This window comes from Alosa sapidissima, chromosome 14 (genome assembly GCF_018492685.1).
Source record: "Alosa sapidissima isolate fAloSap1 chromosome 14, fAloSap1.pri, whole genome shotgun sequence".
Taxonomy (NCBI): domain Eukaryota; kingdom Metazoa; phylum Chordata; class Actinopteri; order Clupeiformes; family Clupeidae; genus Alosa; species Alosa sapidissima.
The window spans coordinates 15500633-15522895 of record NC_055970.1 but is presented as its reverse complement, the minus strand read 5'-3'; the positions used below and the strand labels follow the sequence as shown (position 1 = coordinate 15522895).

The 22263-nt window shown below is 47.8% G+C and overlaps 1 protein-coding gene across 2 annotated transcripts in view; it reads right to left on the bottom strand.

The window, feature by feature from the left end:
* The window catches only part of coro2ba (coronin, actin binding protein, 2Ba), a 38437-nt gene extending 16704 nt beyond the window's left edge, over positions 1 to 21733 (bottom strand). The window contains exon 1 of one of the 2 annotated variants that reach the window (XM_042061120.1): positions 21415 to 21733. In XM_042061120.1, the coding sequence (XP_041917054.1) occupies positions 21415 to 21429 (15 nt within the window). In that variant the 5' untranslated portion in view covers positions 21430 to 21733. Of the gene's footprint in view, positions 1 to 1061; positions 1233 to 21414 lie in introns of those variants that run through there. The other variant, XM_042061121.1, reaches the window with a different exon arrangement.
* Between the last annotated feature and the right edge of the window lie 530 nt (positions 21734 to 22263).

Below are 22263 nucleotides of genomic sequence, written 5' to 3'. Positions count from 1 at the left end.
TGAATGATGTGGGCTGGTGCGAAAAATAGAAATTGGTGCCAGAGAATGAGAAATTGTCACAAAATGCTGCGGCAGAATGAACCCCGGCTCTAAGATTAGAATATGGAGGGAAAGGTCCCAGGAAACGAGGGGATTTATGACCAGTCACACACACTCATGTGATGACATCAGCAGAGAGCTCAATTCAGCATTGTTTAGCTGTCTCCCGGGCCGGCAGTCAGAAGCAGACATGTGACTCCAAGCACCATCCGATTCAGGCTGTATGATTATGTCACCATACAGCGGTTTTAAGATGGAGGTGGATCTTATTGAATTACATGCCCAGCGTGTGGGAGGGCAATCCGTTTGTTTCACTGGCTGTGGCCAAGTGGCGTAGCATCAGTCAAAGGACAGCTACTGTACTGTCTGTGCAGGGACAGCTGTCACAGCCCTCCAGCTCTCATCCGTTCCCTCATTTTCCCTTCTCTCCCAGTCTCTTTTTCCTCCCTCTCTCTCTCTCTCTCTCTCTCCCTCTCTGTCACATACACACGCACACACACACACACACACACACACACACACACACTTATGCTGTCTTTCTCAGTCACACACTCACACAGAATCTCAGTCAGATGCTGGAATCTAATCTTCATTCCTCCACAACACAGTGCAGGACCAGTCATCAATTCTCCCAAAAGAGCTTGAAGAGAAGAATAGCTGTTTTCAAGCCATCGCAGAGAGCATAAAGACTGCTTGTTAAAGAAGTCATGCTTGAAAACAGAGAGGGAGAGAGAGTGAGAGAGAGAGAGAGAGGAGGGAGGGAGTTAGCCCAGGGCAACTGGCATTAGGTTTTGCTCCTAAGGACGTGTCCTCAGTGTTGAACAACACAGGCAGCTCCATGCACTCATGATCAGTATGAGGCCAGAGGCATGTCCCTCTCCTCCTGCCTCTGCCCGCACAACACACCAACATCCTCATCATGGATCAACTTCACACAGCCTGTGCACAATAACAGCAAAAAGTCTCACACTGGCATCCAGGCTGCCGCTATAGTGTTTCATTCTATGCAGCCGGCATCTTACCTTCTGGAGATGTGGAAGTATCTACTCTCTGCGTGATGCCTCTCAGATTACGGATGTGTGTGTGTTGTGTTGTGTGGGAAGCTGCCAGTATCCTCTGCCTGTACATCCAGATCCAGTGTGCTGCTGGCCTGGGCTACGAGCTTGCATCTGCTTCTCTCGTCTCTCTCGACTCTTCCCTCCCTCCATTCCCCCCTCCCCTCAACCGCCCCCTTCCCTCCCAGGACCAGCACAGGCCCAGCCCTGGAGCCGCCGTAGTGGTCTTTCTCTTAAAAGCTGTGGTTACTCCACCGGCTCAATCCCTCCTCCCTCACTCTCTCTCTCTTCCCCTCTCTTTCTCTCTCTTCCCCTCTTTTTCCCTCCCTATCCCCATCTCTCTCACACACACATTCACACTCACTCTCTCTCTTTCCCTCTCTCTCTCCCTCTCTTTCCCATCCTATCTCCCTCTCTCTTACACACCCTCTCTCCCTCTCTCTCTGGCTACAGTGGCCTATTGTGTTTATGATAGTTGAGACAGCCACTGAATGCAAATTTTAAAAAGGGATACAAACAACTTGAGACTTGATTAGAGGCTGCCACATTCTCAGTTGCTCTTCACAGTTTTCTATTTCCTGCCAATGATGACCTTTCCCTACTTCCAAAGATGCCATTCACATTGCGTTATGCAACCCTTCTGACATCACTGTCAGAATTATACTGGATGTTCAGACTCCAATGTCTTGGCTCCAGCACATAGACAAAAAGTGCATTAAATTAAAACTAAAACTAAACCACTAAGCCGGTTTGAGGAGGCAGCACAAGGCCTGTTCAACCACAACGCCATCCGAGCTCCTCTTCTCCAGATCTGCCTGCCTCCATCTATCTCTGGAGGAGGCGCTCCTGCCATGGGGAGATGTAGAGATTGTTCAGGAGAAGGTCAGCTCTGGGCTTCCCCAGTATTCCCAGGGAGGTGTGAGTGTCTTTTACTACCTCGCCTTTCACCAGCAGTCCTGAAAACCCCACTTCACATAGACACCTCAAGGGCACTTTAGCCGTGCCTTCTGGCCGGGGTTCGAACCGGCAACCCTCTGGTTACAAGTCCGAAGCGCTAACCAGTAGGCAACGGCTGCCCCTCTCTCATCTCACCCTCTCTCAACTGGCCCCTCAGTCTCCCTCTCTCACTGTTACCGACTCCTCAGTCTCACTCTCTCATCCTCTCACCATTACTGGCCCCTCAGTCTCACCCTCTCACACTGTTACCGACCCCTCAGTCTCACCCTCTCACACTCTCACCATTATTGTTAATCACACCTTGTTACTGGCTCCTCAGTTTCACCCTTGTTACTGGCCTCAGACCCAGGTAGCTGCTGCCCTCTCATGCCCCGTCTATTCAACCCTATGGCACCTGGAATAATTACAACACAAACACCCCATATGGCCCTGAGATGTGTGGGCCACTGGAGGAATGGGGAATCATGGGCATCACCCGTGAAAATACTAAGGAGTTGAAAAACGAAGAGAGGCTGTGTGAATTCAAAATGAGTGTACTGAGTACTAAGAAGTGCATGAGCGTAAGGCCTGTGTACTTCATCTGAGCATGAAATCATTGTAAAGTCTTTTGAAATAGAAGACCTCTAAACCTTAAAGCTGTAGCAGGTAGAAATGTGCAAATATGCAAGGACAAAACGCAGGTGTGTGGGATTTCCGTGTCCTATATGCTACTGAATCAGGTCAGGGCTGTCTGTTTATGATAAGCCTTCAGTCGGTTATCAGTTGGTCAGTACTCTTGTCTACGCTACTACTATATGTAACTGGACCGTGCTTAATCTTTGGTCAGCAGGACTAACTGTATGACTGTAAGATAACACCACTCGATAATAACTACTCTTGTCTATTCCAGCTTCTGTATGTCACAGGTGCTAGCAATGAGTTACTAACACTGTTATGGATTATTAGGAACAAGCCCTCTCCAAATGGATGACCCTCATATGTTTCAAATATGCTACTTAACAATGAACAGTGAGAGACAAAATGTTCCATGCCAGATGAAAACAAAATATGCCAAGAAATACAAGCTTGTGAGGGACAGATACAGTTAGAGACTGTTAGTCTGTTAAAGGCCTCAGTAAAGCTCCTACATTTCTGTGAATGGCTGTGTAAAACTGTAAGCGAGTAAAACTGGTGTTAAAATGTAGTAGGATGCATCCCTGTAGTCCTTCCGCCCACAAACACACAGCAGACGCAGGAACTGGAAGAAGACATGGTGTGTGTGTGTGTGTGTGTGTGTGTGTGTGTGTGTGTGTGTGTGTGCTCAGTGTGCGCTGTGGAGGTTATTCCAACGCCTCGGGCCACAACACTGTGTTGGGAGGGAGAGGTGAAGCAGCACCGAGGCCTCCAGCATCTCCTCCTGTCTGGGCTCACCACTGCGCTGGTTTCTTCCTGATGGGTATCACGTGCTCACCACTGCTAACTCTCCTCTGTGTCTGCACAGAGTGGGAACAGGCCTCCTGAGGCTCCCAGGGAGAGAGTTTGAGTTTGGTGTAGGGCAATTGACCCCTACGGGTCTAACATTGTTGTTTTTTTAGGCTTTGTAATGATGAGGATGTGTTCAAGTGTGCATGTGTGGGTTTGTGTGTGTGTGTGTGTTTGTTGGCCTGTGTATGTGTGAGCGCTTAAGGGCAGAGGCACTCCAGAGAGCACATTCTGTTTATTGACTTTTTCTCCCTGGCCCTGCAGTCAGTGTTGCTCCACGCCTCTGATCACACTCCCTGTGCCTCTCATCCTTCCCTTTGTCAACACACACTACATGCAGTTAGATTTGCATGAGTTCTCATAGTGGAATACATTAATGATCACTGGAAGATACTGCAATCTATAGAAATCTATACTTAATGTGGTGCAAAGTCCGAGAAGAAAATCGGAATGTCAAAACCCTGTATGTTGGCTATCGATCATGTCAGATCGTGTGTGGGCAGTTCCCACTGTGAAAGGAGAGAGTGCTTGAGTTCCTCCACTTCCTGTTGGCTGAGTGAACAGCTGAAGCCTGCCAGCTACTCCACGAGTCCTTTCTCTCCAGTTCTGGCAGCGCTTTGAATTCCAAACTCATGTGCTGGCCATGGGTACAATGTGGACCGTCTGACCCAGCAGCCCGAGCCACATGTGACACATTTGTTATGAGCGCACTTGACGCAGCGAGAGCGGCGGCGCACGTACTTGACGGAGATCCAGGGAGGAAGAGGGTCTTTCACAGCCCCGCAGAGGACGCGAGACAAAAGCCTGAATGGGCGCCACGGGGCGGCTGTCTAGCTCATCACCACGGCCCTTGGAGGCCGCTTTGTGATGCAGCGCTGGATCTTTGGATGTACCCCTCCATTCCACTCCTCTCTAATCTGCCCCCCCCCCACTCGCCTCCACCCGCGGGCTCATGAGCGGGGAGTCAGTTCCGACGACATTCACTCATGGCGGGAGGGAAAATAGCACAGAGCTGCAATCCCCCGCTGGTTATTTTGGCAGCAGTTTCTCCAGCTGTGGTCACACAGTGACTTTCAGAGGAGCTGCATGGCCCCAGGATGATGGCGGCTAAGGAAGAAAGCCTTCTCTTTAATATGAGAGAGAGAGAGAGAGAGAGAGAGAGAGAGAGAGAGAGAGAGAGTTCAAAAACTCAAGCTCTCGCTTTAAGAGTGAAGACCCAAGTTCTTTTGGGATGGGTTGTCTTTGTGTGTACTGATAATCCACTGAATTATGTACTGCTTATACAGATGTGACAGGACAGAGGAGACGCATAGCCCATCACACACACACACACACACACACACACACACACACACACACACACTCCAGTGTTGTAAACTGTAAATTTGTGATTTTACCTAATCCTGACTGAGGCTTGTCTTATTACAGACTCTAATTAAATGTGAAGAGTAATTCGGCCAGCCCTACACTAATTCAGCATGTTCCACTGCCTGCTTGGCTATGGCTTGGCCTCCCGTGTAATGTAAGGAGACAGGGGGAGTCGGACAGAGAGTGGCTCGGATTAGATTAATTCACCAACAACACCACCGTGACTTCATCTCTACAGTGAGATGTGTGATAATCCCATCAAACACACCCCCACTCCCCCTCTCTCCCGTGGATACGGTGAGGAGAGTAGCTAGCTGGAACTCCAAACAGTTACAGGGCTGTGTGGACAATGTGTAGTTACACACATGTTTAATATTACACACATGTTAAACACTAATGTGTAATTATACACACGTCATACATATGTGTACTTACATGTCGAACCCTGATGTGTACTTGTTGAATCCTAACATGTTGTTACATATATGTGGATTTGGACTTTTATTCTCCAAAATAAAGAGCCATGTCACCTGATAAGGTAATATTACATGACAAATAGTAGGCTATTGCACAATTGCAATTCCTGATTCTCTGGGTCGGGGGAGAGTGAAGTTGCATGGTTCTCCGTAGATGGGTCGGTTACAGATAGGAAGCCAGGCCATTCTCCCTATTACGTTACTTTACCTCAAAATTACTTTGAAGCTGTTTTATTCAATCTGGTCTCAGTTTTGTAGACCCAGCCAAGTGACCAGCGGGGGTGCTAAAGAGAGAAGTTTTTTTTGCTTTTTTTTAGCGAGCAACCAGGGGAGCTTTAGCTCTACTGTCAACATGCTCGACTTCTGCTCCGAGGTGCTGCAGTTGATGGGTTCGTGTCCGGCCGCGTGCAGGGACGATTAGCGCAATTCAACACAACACGCGCGCGCTGGACTCGGGGAATGTGTCGCTACACTCTTAAATCGAATGTGTTGAAAACAACACAACTTCTTTTTTTAACACATCTCTGTGTCCAGTTAGGGACAACACATTCGTTTTAAGAGTGATAATGAGACCAGGTTGGTTTTATTACGTAAGGTAAAAAAACTGGCATAGGATGCCTTTAAATGTGAGCCAGCCCTCCTCTCTCTTACAGAAGCAGTGTTCTACATAGACCACCCATTCATCAAGGAAAACCTGATTACTAAATAACATTGTCAGAGAAAACCATATTGGCATGTAAGGTGGGTGCTTCTAATGAGCAGCTGTGCTAATGTATTGGAATGATGGAGCTGGTGTGTATCCTAACCTTTCTAACCTTCTACATAGATTCTTTTCTAACTCTCTCCGTCACAGTCACTCTTTGGATGTGCCACTAAATAACTGACTATGCTGCAGAAGTAAATAATATGGAAATGCTGCAGTGCGAAGTACGAAGGGTGACATGCAGTTAAGAAACTACTGTGAATAGGGCAGGATGAGTCAACAAGGAACTGGGCGGTTATCTCCCACCATCCAAATTCACATATGGCTGCTATTTGAAGGAAATGTTTAAATGTTAACCTGAGCGCACTCATCAAATCTCCACCCAAGCTGTTGATGATTAGCAAGCATCCTCTTGCACTAGTTTATAAACAGGTGTATTGGCAGAGTGGCTTTGCTGTATCTCACTCGCATTGTGTAGCTGTTTAATTCTGTTGTTCCCCAGGCAGACTCGTAATGGCTGATCAATTTCTGGGGCTCATCGTCTGAAGGGTTTCCCGGTGGGGATGTGAGGGTAGTGGATCCGGTAATAGGTGGCACTTAAGAGGTGAGTTGCCCGGTGCTGGGGCGCCCTGGAGAGCCCCTTAATGGAACAAGGAGGGGGAGGGAGGCCAGGCAGAGGCCCTCTGCATAAACGCAGTCATTAAGGTCCACCCAACACCCACTAACACCACATCTTCATCTGTGGTGACTGTGGGCTTCATATTCAATGTGGGAGTATTTTTTTCCCCTCTAATGCTGTATTAGGGACTGTGATTACTTTAATTCGTCCCCTGGCTGAAATGGCAAATGAACAAATTAAAATGATTAGATGCTGAAGTACCTGCAGTGGTGGCTGTTATTCACTCGGTCTGCACAGAATAAACCCCACTGTGTCTCATGATTCCAGCAGCACAAAAAAAACCAAGCCTCTTGGATAACATCCATCTTGACACACAAATCACTCTACATTATTTTTGCTATTTTCCACAGGAGCAAGGCAGAGGCGAAGGGGTGTGTGGTGACATAAATTAACAATGCATAGAGGGCATTTCCCTGTCTGCTTTCTGGAGCATGATTCCCCCATCAGCAGAATTTGCTCTAGCAGGGCCAGAAGACCGCACTGGGCTGAGCGCTGTGTTTGTGTGTGTGTGTGTGTGTGTGTGCGTGTGTGTGTGTGTATGTGGTGTGTGTGTATTTGCCAGAAAGCTGCGCTGGACTGAGACAAAGACAAAGCGCTACGTCTCCCTGACAGGCTGAGGAGGTGCAATCTGCCGGGCCATCTTGACACTGCCCCAGAGACACACTGTAATAACAGACGGACTAATAAAAAATAAAAAATAAATGAATGTATGAAATGATGCCTGGTTAACTCTCTTGGCTAGATTGGTCGGATGAAACTGCTTGCCACCTCTTCACAGCCACAACACCATTGGGGAACAATCAGCCGATATTATGCCAATCTATTCATCCTGTGGAGGAGGTTCAGTGAGACATTTCGCAGCAGCAGTGGCACTTGGGTGATCTCACAGGGAGACGGAGCAGTTCTCTCTATGTCACCAGATGGCAAGAGCACGTGCAACTTCTCTCCCTCAAACCATTAAAAAGATGAACCAAGGAGAAAAGATTAATTCCACACCTAACACAGAGGTGCGAGCCAAGGACAAAGGGACAGGGAATGAAGATGGAGAGGAAATATGTGGGTGTCCTCCGTTGACTGAATGAGTGAGTGAGTGTCTGTGAGTGACTGAGGGAGGGAATGAAAGATGAGTTGTTTGTCTCTGATTGTCCCAGGGGTTTATCTATCTCTTTCTCTCTCCCTGTCTGTCTGTCTCGCTGTCTCACATTCTCTCTCTCTTTCTCTCTCATTCTCTCTCTCTGTCTCGCTGTCTCACATTCTCTCTCTCTTTCTCTCTCTCTCCCTCTGTCTGTCTCTGTCTCTCTCTCTCTCTCTCTCTCTCTGTGTCTCTCTCTCTCTCTCTCTGTCCCTTTGTCTCTCTCTCTCTCTCTCTGCTGTCCAGATCTCCAGGCCGGTGTAATGAACAGATGGGTGGAAGGGGATTAAGGTAGCTGGACACTGGACAGAAGAGGAGATGGAGACTGCCCACAGAGCGAGTGTGTGTGTGTGTGCTTAAGTGTGATGGAGTGAGTGTGTGTGTGTGTGTGTATGTATGTGTGTGTGTGTGTGCGTGCGTGCGCGCGTGTGTGTGTGCGTGTGTTTGTGTGTGTGTATGCTGGTAGTCAGCACCAGACTGTGACTCTCCCTCTGCTGTCAATCATGCTTTACCTCAAGCAGGATGCTGCTCTCAATTCAAAGAAGGCTAGCTGCTACATCTTATTTGTTACAAATACATCTTTTAAAATAAATATCTGCGGTTATCACCAATAACTTAGCGATGCAAAGTGTAAATCTGCCATGTTAAATTTTCATATGAATTATCATTTTTCAGCAAGCTCAAGAGCTGTGCAGAACTACCAGCTGGGGCGTTAACTGCTGCAACTGTGTGTGTGTGTGTGTGTGTGTGTGTGTGTGTGTGTGTGTGTGTGGCTTGTGGAGGAGAGGGACATTAATTGGCGTCTTTGTTGTCAGCGTTTGGCATTAGAGCCTCGACGGCTTAACCACAGTTTGAGGTGCTGCAGTGCCAGCCGTGCGCTGCAGACAACAATAGATTAGCTGGAGTGAGATGAATGCCATCTGGGCAGCCGTTCAAATGAGAGTGTGAGTGTATGTGTGTTTCTGTGTGTGTGTGTGTGTGTGTGTGTGTGTGTGTGTGTGTGTGTGTGTGTGTGTGTGTGTGTGTGGTGTGTGTGTGTGTGTGTGTGTGTGTGTGTGTGTGTGTTGGGACGTTGGGGTGTTAGGATGTGGATTGGGTGAAAGGAATGAAGACATAGAGGTGGCACTTTGCCTAGTACGAAAAGGGCCCCCTCGGATGAAAAGTGTCTCTGATTAATCACTGCTATGACAGCTTTAAGGGCTGCCATGATATACCCCATGCAGAATTTCATCAGCCTAAAATGCCTCATTGACTTTTCCGTCACTTCCACAGAAACTGCTCCGCCATGCTGGTACCCTTCACAGAGTTGAAATGACACTCTGTGTATTGTCTTCACACCAACCAGCTCCACTGCGCTCGGCTCAGAGTTTTAACAATAAGAGGATGGCTTTGAAATCTTCCCTCCTGCGCCTCATAGCAGAAAGCAAGGAGGTCGGAGACCAAATAGGATTAAATTATATATAAATTGCTGAGTGAAGGGGCTTTTCAATGCCTGGAATTCCTGAAGCAGGATGCTTGTCAAACGGGCTGGTTTGTGTGGGGAAGTGGGCTTAGGGATGGCGGGGAGGCCCAGAACCTGAGCCATCTGCCTGGGGTCCAGTGCCAAAAACAACCACACTATATCCTATCCCCAGGTGTCGCTTAGAAGGGCCTCTCAGTAACATATTCAAAACATAAATAAAACATTTAAACAACATTCATGTTTCAAAAAATGCTTATGAACAATAGATGAGGGTGATTCTCAGACATTCATAATCACTGGGAAAAGACATTGCATACTGTATCTCTCCATGCACAGGTCTGCTTTCTGCAGTGACATCGGCTTCTAATGTCATATTACTGTTGCCTGTCTCCTCCCAAATCTACTTAGCTGTTCCCCCAGCGCCACCAATGTCCTATTTCAGTCTGATGAGCAGAACTAACGTGACAGGAGTCACTGTGCTTCAGCTGTGTGTGTGTATGTGTGTGTGTGTGTGTGTTTGTTTGTGTGTGTGTGTGTGTGTGTGTGTGTGTGTGTGTGTGTGTGTGTGTGTGTGTGTGTGTGTCAGTATGTACAGGCTCATATGGTGCTACTCAAGAGCAGCATCCTAATGACTAGGAATTACAAGGTGGTGTAGGGAAGCTCCCACCGCCTTTTTAAAAGGAGCCTCCTACTGTACTAGACTGGGTGTTTTTAACTAGCACACAAAGTGTTTGAACTCCAGATGTTTGTGTTTTCTCGGTGCTAAGGAGCAGGGGGAGATGTCTTGGCTGTAATTGATTTTCCTACTGTCTGGTGCAGACTGACTGCTGAACAAAAATTACAGACATATTGCTCTGGTGTGAGCAAAATACACTTCACATTTAGGTGAATGAACAAACGAATAAATGAACGAATGAACGAATGAATGAATGAATGAATGGATAGATGGAAAGATGGATGGATGGATGGATGGATGGATGGATGAACGAATGAACGAATTGCCAGTGAAATTAACTGTAACATTTACTAAGGCACGAGTAGTACTAGGAAATAGGAGACAAAGAAACAGCTGCTTGTGCATTCATCCATTGTGGCCTCTCCATTTAAAATGAAGAGAGGTCCCATAGGGGTATAAAGGTTGGTGCGGTGTAAATCTGACCTACTTCAAACATCTCAGGCAATGGATGATTTCAGCTCAGGGGCAGAGAGCTTCACGGATATGCATTTAATGAGGTTTTTGTCCAAACAGTTACTCCACAAATAAACAGATCAGAATTTCCTTTGTGCTTTCAACAGTGATGGCTTGCCACATGATCTAACCCTTCATGCATAAGTAGGTCTTTATAGATGTTATTGGTGTGAGTCTAATTTGAGCACGTGGACGCAAACAGTAAAATTGATCTCCCTATCGACAGGCTGTCAATGTTGCCGATGCTGTGCCTGTCCTAATTTCAGAATCAGGGCCTGGGTGCGCCCGTCCCACTGGCATTAATCTCCTGGGTGAAGATTTTTAATCGTGCCGTAACTGTTCCAACAGCGCCAGGAATAGTGTGTCTTACACAATCTGGCAGAGGTGCTCTCTTCTGCTGCTCTCCCATCCTCAGGATTAGAAGATCAAGCTTGAGCACAGAACAAGTTCATTTACATAATATATAATCCATATATTTTGCTTTTCAACATATGCAAGAATAGCACTTTAGAAAAGGTCAAAAATGAGGAGTTCATAATAACTGCTCTCTTTGTAGAAAAATGGTCTGGAGACATTTTTTAAAAGCAGGCAGAGGAAAAAGACTTCTCTAGGTAGAGAAGGGCTTGTGTGTATGTGTGTGTGTGTGTGTGTGTGCGTGTGTGCGGGCGCACGCATGTGTGCGTATGTATGTGCGTGTGAGTATTTTTGATAAGCGTGCCATTAAGAAAAACACATCTCATGATGACTTGGCATCCCAGAGCTGGCGAGTGTCTGACAGCTGAGTGTTCCCTCCACTTTGGTGCTCAGCTGTGGCTGCCCTCCTTCAAACAGACTGTGAGATTTGAAGCCTCCATCCCCCAGACGCAGAGCGCCCATCAGATGAAGAGCTGAAGTGCTCTGGTGAGTCCCTGACCACTACCATCAGCATGTTTCCCTCTTCCTCCATCCCTCCTTTCCTCCCTTCCTCCATCCGTCCCTTCCTCCCTCCCTCCCTCCCTCTGCCTCTTCCTCTCAGGGCCAAGCCTGTGCTGACCATTGTCTGGAGGATTACTGTTATCTCTCGCCCGCTCGCCTGACAGGATGGAAAGCCTAGACAGACTGCTAAAATGTGTGTGTGTGTGCTGCTGGGCAGACTCTGCTGAAATGTGTGTGTGCTGGGCAGACTGCTAAAAATGTGTGTGTGGAGTGGAGCTCCACCTGGCTATCAGTGAGAGTTTGGCCTGAGGGTTACAAGGTCCAGCAAACACAACCGTTGACCCCCCTCTCCCACACACAAACGCACACACATATACAACTCCATAATCTGTCTGTTTTCATACAGTCTAGAGCATTGTGGAGGATTCCTGTGGTGCTTTCCATGTCCAATCTGATTTCTCTTTTAAGTTTCCTCAGTAGAGCTCCGGGTCAGAGGGTGGGCTCTGCTTATTCACCTCCCCCCCCATCTCTCTCTCTCTCTCTCTGCTTTGAAGTTGTATGATGCTCACCCTGCCCCCTTCCTCCCTCCCTCTGTCCTTACCCATCTCCTCTCTCTCTCTCTCTCTCTCTCTCCCTCTCCATATTTCTCCATCCCTTGCCCTATCTTCCCTCTCTCCTCTGAGGGAAGGGGAGATCCGAGGCGACCTGACCTGAGGAGTGGGTTGAGCAGGAAGTGCTAAAAGCAGCCTCAGCCGCCTCCAGCCCAGACACTTTCCCTCGGGGACCCGCAGGCTGCAAATATGAACCGTCACTAATGGCGCAAACAGCGGCCCTCTCTGACTCTCTGAGCGTGAATCACTCTGCGCTCTCTGTGAGAAACGTGCTCTCTTGGCCGCGGCATTCCCGCACTGTGCTGTTGCTTCCTCCCAACGATACTTCTTTGTGGGGAAAAGGTGAAGAATGCACGCTGGCTGAGCTGGAGCTCCAGCATTCTTCTGTATCATTTCTCTCGCTCTCTTTCTTTCTATTTGAATCCATCTCACTTCATCTACGAGAGGCTCTTTAAGCAAATAAATGACCTGGCACACAGAGAAGGGCTACAGATTTCTTCACAAACCGACATCCGAGGCCAGGGAATGCTGGGAAGGAATGCTGAACTCGTCTGCCTCTCAGCTGGCTTCTCTCGTACGCCTCCAGAGCAGATCCGGCTTTAATTTCCCGCTCTGATACAGCTTCTATTCCCCCTTCAGAGCAGCAGCAGCAGTCCAGAGGAGAGCAGCCTGAACTGGACTGGCCCATTACGCAATCCCACTGGATGCTGTGTTAACAAGGCAGGGGGTTATGTGACTGAGATGAAGCTTGTTTTTCTCCAAGCAAGAAGTCCTAATCTACACATCAGAAAGAGGGGGCATGCATGTTGTTTTTTTCCCCCCAGTGCCTGAGGATCTCACTCTGGATTAGAAAATTTTTAGAAAATCTGTTCTTAATCAGAGCAAGGGAAGGAATGCTTCAGTGGCCATACGCTTCCTCCCACACACAGAGAGAGTGTGTAGCTGAGCTCATTCCCCTGCTGAAGCATTCTGGGGGTGTGAGACCCCGTTTGATCGTTCATTTGAGTGTTACACTAACTTTACAACAGAGAGATGACAGAGGACGACAGCATTCTCATGGATTGAGAACATAAGATGAAATATTAAAAATTAAATTAAATGAATATTAATAGGCAAAACACTGCGCTCTCCCTCTTCTTATTCAACGGGTGCCATTATGGTGTCACTGATGAAGGCCTAATTGGCCGAAATGTTTGTTTGTTACTCCTGTTGCTACTTGAAAGAAGATTAAAAAAGATAACTTTATTTTCTCGGAGTGCAACCTTCTTTGATTGAGAACATAAAATGAGATGGGATTTTTGGTCCCTGGCTGCATATGATTCACTCCTCCTCCCTGGCCTGCTAGTGTGGACACACAGGCCTCCTCTCTATCAGACTGCTTCCTTACAGTAATATGTAAGCAAACAGGCAGTCTTTCATTATCGCTATGACAGAGCGTCCTCATGACAGCCACCACCATGCATTCTAATAGCTTGGGTCTTTAAAGGGCCTTTGTGACATACTGGGGTTCTATTGTGTCATTGGGGATGAAGCCCACAGCCGTCCCCACTGTGTTCCCATAGGGACTGTGATGAGGGCCCAGATGGCCACGTTCAATCGGACGTTCTCAGCTTCTCAAACAACTGTGTGTGTGTGTGTGTGTGTCTTTGTTTGTGTGTGTGTGTGTGTGGGGGGGGGTGTTTCCTCTTCCCAACAGTCCCTCTGGCTCTGAACATTGATGTTTGTTGGCATAAAACAATCTTCAACCAACATGAAACAACTGAACCGAATGATTGAAGTCTGTAGTGCTCCATGAAGAAGAATCTACTGCTTGCATTTACTGATGCTACAGATTTAGTTCATAGGTTTGAGCAATAATGTTCAAACCAGATATGTGATTGTAAATGTGCAGAGCTCTTTGGGATACACATCTTAGTTGCATAAATGAATCATAAAAGCCAAAAATTGTCTATATAAAATCTAAAAGGCGATGTCTAATTAACATAATAACCAATATGCACACTATCAACATCTCCCCCTCAATGCCCTTGGGCTATAATGAAAGTGCTCATGTGCTATGGGATTGTGTTTTAATCAGCTTAAACATTGATAAAAGAGATTAATGTTCCGGTCATAATGTATTTTTTCCATGATGCCAATAAAGCAGCTATAGTGTTCTACCATTATGTAGCTGCAGTCCAATACAACGTGCTTCTTTACTAGAGCACTTCATTTATGCTTCATATGAATATGTCCAGATCAGCAGTGGTCACTGAGAGAAAGATGGCGAGTGAGAGAGAACGTTAAACAAAGAGTAAGTGCATAGAAACATCAGGTACTTGGGCTGTTGCTGGTACAGATGAAATGTGTGGGCGGTAATATTTCCTTCTCTGTCTCTAGCCTGTGTGCTCAGCCCACGCCCCGCTTCAGGCATACACACACACACACACACACACACACACACACATGGACACACACACATGCACACACACACAAACACACACATACTTACTCTACATAAGCTCACACCACTCACTGTAGGAAAGCTCACCTCCCTGAGTGCTCACTTACACGCACGCACGCAGGCACGCAGGCACGCAGGCACGCAGGCACGCACGCACGCACGCACGCACGCACGGACGCACCCTTCCCCTGCATCAGCTCAAAACACTTACTGCAGGAGCTCACCCCCCCGGGTGCTAACTGATGCAAACACACACACACACACACACACACACACACACACACACACACACACACAGAGCTCTGGAACAGAACATCCCCTCCACATTGTGCCATTCTGACTGCATTTTCCAGGCCATTTGGTTTGTTTACATATAACCTGCTAGCAGTTACCATGTGGATGCCGCGATGTGAATGATATTCAGCTGATAGGTTTCACCAATCATTGTTAGAGATAATGCTGCAATTATGGTGCAGTCAGCATAAACACAGACGAGGAAGTGACACATCAAGAAGTTTCTATAAAAGCTGATTAATTCAGTAAAACAGTACATTAACATCAACTCAAACCAGGTCTCATCCTCTCCATCCACTCATTGGTTACCATCTTGTTGTTAGCAGCTGAATTTTCCCCAATATCCAAGTGACCAAACTAAGAATACAATGATGCAATTCGTACAACAGCACAGGATCTCGAAGCTATGGGTTATGGTCTTTGTGCCATTGTATAATGCAGACCTCAATAATATATCACAGTGGGGAATTAATAAGCAACCCTTAGTGAATTCCCTGGCACTGTTATTCCACTCGTCCTGTAATATCTCTCCAAGCTAGTTGGGCTTTCTGCTCAGGTGTCCCATACGGCGGCAAGCACATGCCCTCTCAGCCGCAGGTAATGAAAGCCCAGCACACTTCACAGAGGGGGAATGATGGAGATTTGGGCTCTCGGGGGAGACAGACAGACACAGAGAGAGCTGGCGGCAAGAGAGAGATAGACAGAGAGAGAGAGAGAGCGAGAGAGAGAGAGAGCGAGGGAAGGAGGGAGAAAACAAAGATAGAGAAGCTAGAGATAACAACACGCACACTTAACGGCACACAGCTGCTGCTCTCAGTGCACTCATTCAGCTGCCCAGAGCCCACAAACAGGAAGTACATCCTCTGAAAAGATGGTCTCTACTCACACCATCTCCCAGAGAGAGAGAGAGGAAGGGAGAGAGAGAGGGAGGAAGGGAGAGAGAGAGGAAGGAAGAGAGAGAAAAGAAAAGAGACGTGTCCCTCTTGTTTAACTCATTTCCAGTCATTGATATTGTGGTGTTCTCCTTGTCTATAGTCCTGGTCCTAGCCTCATTATAGCCTCCTAGTCCACATAAATCTCTTGGTGCCCTTCACATGTTTGCTTCTTATTGGTCAGGCAAATCCCATAATTAATGCTCTGTGCACTGCAGACTTGATGTGTATGGCAACAAGGTTACAGTGTAAACAGGCAGTAAGTAAATACACACACAAGGACACACAGCATATATGCACACATTCAAACACACAAGTAGACACCAACACCAGCACACATGCTAAATACATTCCCAAGAATTCAGACATCCAAACACCAGACCCAGACCCAGACCCAGACCCAGACACACACACACACACACACACACACACACACACACACACACATACACTTTCTTTCCCTCTCTCGCTCTCTCTGTCTCCCAAACACACATGTTGAGTCTGGCTTAATTCTAACGATGAGCTCATCCGCTCTGAATGTCTGAGTTGAATGCATTTCTTTATTTCGCCCTTTTCTCTTTATAAACAAAAACAAAACAAAAAAACCCTTTCAGTTGTCTGCTCACCACTGCCTGTCTGCGTTCTGTAATTAGCAGGATTGGTGAACAGCCACGGGCAGCTGAAGTGCCAGGACCAGCTCCAATTCAACACAGCTGCCTCCACTGTAGGCCTACTTGGGCAAACGCGAAGGTAGACAATAAGACCAGATGCCTAAATGAGACGTAATTAAGATTTAAAGATTTTTCTGACTGGCTTGCCTTCAGCGAGACCTGACTGCAAAATCCTACAATTATCCAACTCAGCTCATGAATATTAATAGAGCACATACTAGTGTGAAATGATGCTAACATCTGTTGCTATGGGTATGCATCTCCCCATTCTTATCATTTATTTATCTGTGATTAGAAAAGTAATTTGTAATTTTTGTATCTAAAATTGCAGTGCTAAGAGATAGAGTTATTTGCTTTGCATCTAGTAGTATATGTCATCCACAGTCTGGGTGTGGTTGTTGTCTCTTCTAGACAGCATAGTCCCTGAGCCCCCGTATAGAGAGGAATGAATCACCCAAAGGTCATAAATCATGAGACTCTTCCAGAGTCTGTCCCTCAGTTTACAAGGGCTCTGTGTAACGACCGAATTGTTATTGAAGTTACTCAACAACATTACACCACAGCATAAAAAAACAGTTTATGTACAGTTTTTGGATCTTGAGTGGTTACCGTCTCACCCCCATCTCGTCCCCAGTGCAGAGTGTGGGTTTGGGGCGGAGGAGGAGGACAGATATAAGTGTCTCTTATTCAGCTCTGACCCCAGCTGATCCCATGGGCATTCTCAGTGTGGGTGGGTGGACAACACTGGTGTCAGGAGGAACAATAGACCACTCAAGTGCCCCGCCCCCACCACCACACCCCCCCAACCCACCACTACCACCACTCCTTGGCTCTACTGACCACTGGCATCGTCCACAATCAACTACCAAGGAGACACTCCAAGGAGCCTCTATAAGCTATTTCCAAAGCGTTGGGTCATTGGACTCCACTGACTGTATGGACTTCACTGTCTGGTGACGGCGACTGGCTGCTGTTGCTCCCCAGCTTGGCTCGCAGGCTTCAGTGCCTGCTGCAGATGGCCTGGCCTCTGCTCTGTATGCTAGACAGCAGCCAAGGCTCTTGAGCCGGTTAATGTCCATGCTGCCTTTGGTCAGGCAGACATTAGCATTGACCTTCTGTGTCTGTGGACGTTACACAGGAGGTGTCCATTATGCTTCTCCCATGTGCTTCTCTCTCTCTCTCTCTCTCTCTCTGTCTTCCTCTTTCTCCCTTTGTATCCCTCTCTCTCTCTCTCTCAGTGCCAAGGAGGAATCACTTTGTGTTACTCTGGGCAACGGTCGATGGAGGAGCAGTTCTTTATTGCCTCGGTCAGATTATGCTGGCTGGCACTTTTGGCAGCGACAGGGGAGAGCTGGGGGGTAACTCTGGGGCAGAGAAGAATAATGCTGGATTTCATTTCTTCCTTTGACTGGAGGGTGGCTTCCAAGGAGATGGTAGCAGCTGGAAATGACTGGGTGTTTCGGTGCCCGCCACACAAACAGACACATACCCACACTTCAGACATACTGGAGATATGCATAACTGAATCACTAATAACACCCATACACACACACGTCCACACATGCATACGTATGCTCAAAGATGCCCACACACACTTTTGCACATGCATATGGATGCTCATGTGTGTTTTATATGCACAAGGTAACCTTTCATACACCATCCTCCACTCCTGCTCACAACAGTGTTCCCGTCTCCATCACTTGGGCCCCCACCCCTCCCACGCGCGCACACACACACGCGCACACACACACAGCCGACTGGACGAGAACACAAAGTCCTGGTACACACTGTCCCATGCTGATTTCCAGCACGTTTGCAAGTCTGCACAAAAGCATAAAGGACGGCAGTGTGGCTAGCATGCAACAAAGCATATTTTTCCACCAGCAGCCCTGCTGAGTTCAAGGTAAAATGGGCTCTTTAGTGGCAGGTTCACCCCCCTCCTCCTCCACCTGAGCAGTGGACGCCCTGACGGTCGGTCGGTTGGTCGGACACTGGGGCTGGGCTTTCATTTCACTCCCTCTCAGCAGTTCCACGCTCTAAATAAAGCCTTTCCCATGCCGGCCTTGAGACCCGACCTCAGCAGGGAGAATCAGATGCCCTTCAGAACCGCCGCCGCATTTCTGTCGCTACAAGCTCGAATCCTTTGTCCTGAACTTACCTTCCTCTCCCTCTCCTCCTCCTCCCTCCCCTCCTCCTCCCTCTCCTCCTCCGGTGTGACATTTACCGGTGAGACTATCTCTGTCCTCCTGCAGAGCCGTCTAAATCTCCACATAAAATCGTGGAGTGGTCTAAGCAGCGTCGCATCTGAGAGCTAAATTGCACGTGGTCTCTGGAGAGCATGCCTTTGAAGAACAGCCTTTATAAGATACAGAACATACAGTGAAATGCAACACAAAGAGAATGGTGAAGTCAAACTAAGTAACTCAGTAACTCAGTGTCAGCATTAGCACACACTCATGTGTGTTTCACTAGACAAAAGAAAAAAACGCTTAAAGGATGAAAACATCTGTCAGAGTTCAGATGTAGAGGAAATCCCGTTTAGGCCAGTCCAGCCCACCTGCACAGCTGGACACACACACACACACACACACACACACACACACACACTCCAGAGCAAAATGGCTCACTATGCATGAACACACACACCAAATGGTTCACTACGCATGGACACACACACCAGAGTAAAATGGCTAATTTAGGAAGCTAGGCACAAAGGGCTGTGGGGATTACTGCTCTGAGGGTGGTTATTGTGTGGGCTAAGCCCATGACTTCCATGGCAGCTAATTGAGGTTGCTCTGGCCACTGGTCAGGACTAAGGAGCCCTTTTGTGTAAGTGTGTGATTGAGACAGGCCGAGTCGTCCATCATTTTCACTAATATGACAGGGGTCCTTTTCAGTGCCCATAGCTATCTGTGTGCATCTCACCCCAAACAAAGAGACAGGATATGGCTGGGAAGTGAGTGAGAATCACATGCACTGATAACCTTATCTCTCTCTCTCTCTCTCTTTCTGACACATACACACTCACAGTACACACACACACACACACACAAGCACCCAAAGTACACGCACACATGCATATGACACACACACACACACACACACACACACACACACACACACACACACACACACACACACACATAAAGCAATCTCATGCTACACGCAGGCCCCCCGCCGGCTCTCCTTTCTGCCCCATCAGCAAAAGCCGACCTCCATCCCAAGGACACACAGTGTCAGTCAACAACCCCTCCCTCCTCCTCCCGCCTCCCCTGTCCCGTGCGTCCTCGTCCCCGGCTCTCCCTGGATGCCACCTGCAGCCCAGCTTCCTCCCACCCAGCGCCACAGTACCGCAGATAAGGGGAAGCCTCTGAGATAAAAGGTGAAGTCTCTGGGATGAAGGCTGAAGCCTCTGAGATAAAAGGCAAAGCCCCAGACTAGAACCCCACAGCTGCACAGCAAAGGGATTCTGTTACAGCAAACTATTTCCAACTACACAAATGACCGCTTTCACATACAGAAGTTGTGACCCATACATTCACTCGCTCATGCACAGTTACTGCATGTTTTAGCATAGCCAAACATGCACACGCAGATGTAGTACATATGCACTTTGAGGTGTTTATGAGCTGTGCAGCAAAACATACAGGGACAGAGAAGTATGCACTTTCAGCTTTGCATCAAACATACAGAGACAGAGAAGTATGCACTTTCAGCTGTGTATCAAACATACAGGGACAGAGAAGTATGCACTTTCAGCTGTGCATCAAACATACAGAGACAGAGAAGTATGCACTTTCAGCTGTGTATCAAACATACAGAGACAGAGAAGCATAGACATTGAGTTGTGTATCAAACATACACACACAGAGAAGTATGCACAGTTGTGTATGAGCGGTAAGTGTATGGATACTGCCTCTGTAATATAAACGAGTGGTGGCAGGTTCAGGGGCCTGAGCAGGCTGGGCTGTGCTGTACTGTCTCTTTCAGTGTAATCCTATTATAAAGCTAGATGCATCATCTCAGATATGATCCTATCTGGTGAATCACAGAGGCCCACTGGAGTGAATGTGTGTGTGTGTTTGTGTGTGTGTTGGTGCTGGTGTGTGTGTATGTGTGTTGAGTGTTTGTGCTGCGCTTCATGGAGAGTATCGGAGAGAATCTATTTTGGGTGTCTCAGTAATACTTTGCACAGGAGTGGCACGATGATATCACTGGGAGCGGGCAACCCAGTGCCCCTGTAATTGATTAAGATGATTTAGTCTGCTGCTGCTAACTCCATCCTCTCAGCCCTGTCACAGACCAGCCTCAGATATACACCCATGCAATACAAACACAGCCCAAACACATGTAAACAAACACACACACACAAACACAAACATACATGCAAACATGCACACACACACACACACACACACACACACACACACACACACAAACATACACACAAACATACACACAAACTTACCCAGACACACATACACTCACACATCTACACAAACATACACAGAGTGGAGGTGAAGGAAGCTATTAATGGCATCGCCCCTAGTAACGGAGAGCGGAGCGGCACATGCCCACCCTGCCCACTCTCCAGTGTCTCTGCCCTCCCTCTCCGTGGCAACAGCCACGCTAACTGGCACTTGCCACCAGCGCCCCAGAACACACCCAAGAGCAGCGCCACTTGCTCTCCTCCGGCTTCCTAAAAGCACAACTTCGCCCATATGCAGGACAAGCCTGGATTAAAGGCTTCGGATAGTAATCAGAGAGTTAAAGCCGCAATCCTGGCCGTGGCGGGCTTAAAGCAGAGCCACCCGGTCCCGCCACCCGGCTGCAACCGCCTGAGCAGTAAACACTAAACACACAAGACGGTCCACCTGTACTGGCAACCCTCTGCCCACCCAGCCCAGCCCAGCACACACACACACACACACACACACACACACACACACACACACACACACACACACACACGGAGTGTCATGACTCAGCCGCAGCAGCAGCCGTCCAGACGCCCAGCCCCATCTTACCTTTGTGACAGTCATGCAGAGGCAGTGAGAGAGAGAGCCCGGCTGGCGTCCCCTTAACGCAGAGTGCAGAGTTCCTGTGCTGCGCTGCGCTGTGCTGTGCTGTGCTGCGTGCGCAGGTCTCACAATGATAGAGGGATCCAGAGGAGGAGGAGGGATAGAGAGAGAGGGAGAGGGAGGGAGGACCACGCTAGTGTCTTGCAGTAAGAGAGGGAGCCAATTGCTGCTGCCGTTGCTGTTGCTCACGCTGCTCCTCCGGTGGAGTGGTGCAGTGAAGTAATCAGAGTGTGTGTGTGTGTGTGTGCGGTTACTACAGCAGGAGTGGCGCTGCTAGGATCCCCTCCTCCTGCTGCTGTCAGACCCTCTGCATATGCGTGCACACACACACACACACACACACACACACACACACTCGTCTCTGCTCCTCCCCTCCTCCTGTCAGACTGATTACAGGGTGGTCCAACGGTGCTTATTGATGCATATGGCAGGGGCGTCATGCCACACACACATACACACACACACACACATACACACACACTCACAGCACTCACAAATAACTCACTGCAGTTTATTGCCCCCTGCCTATGGCACTTTGTGTGTCAAGGAATATTAGAAATGAGAAAAGGCCCATCAGTGTAAGCCCACAACAATGTGTCTTCGTTATCAAGTACACACACATTAGGTTAACATGAAATGTTTTCCTGAAGTTTATCTAAATATTTATTTCTACAATTTCTGCAAACTGGAGCAAAGGATAAGGCATCAATCCACATCAAAGGCTTTAGCCTGTTTCAAATAATTACATTTCATCAAGACTCATTGTTGTTTCATTATTTCATTATTGTGCTGAAG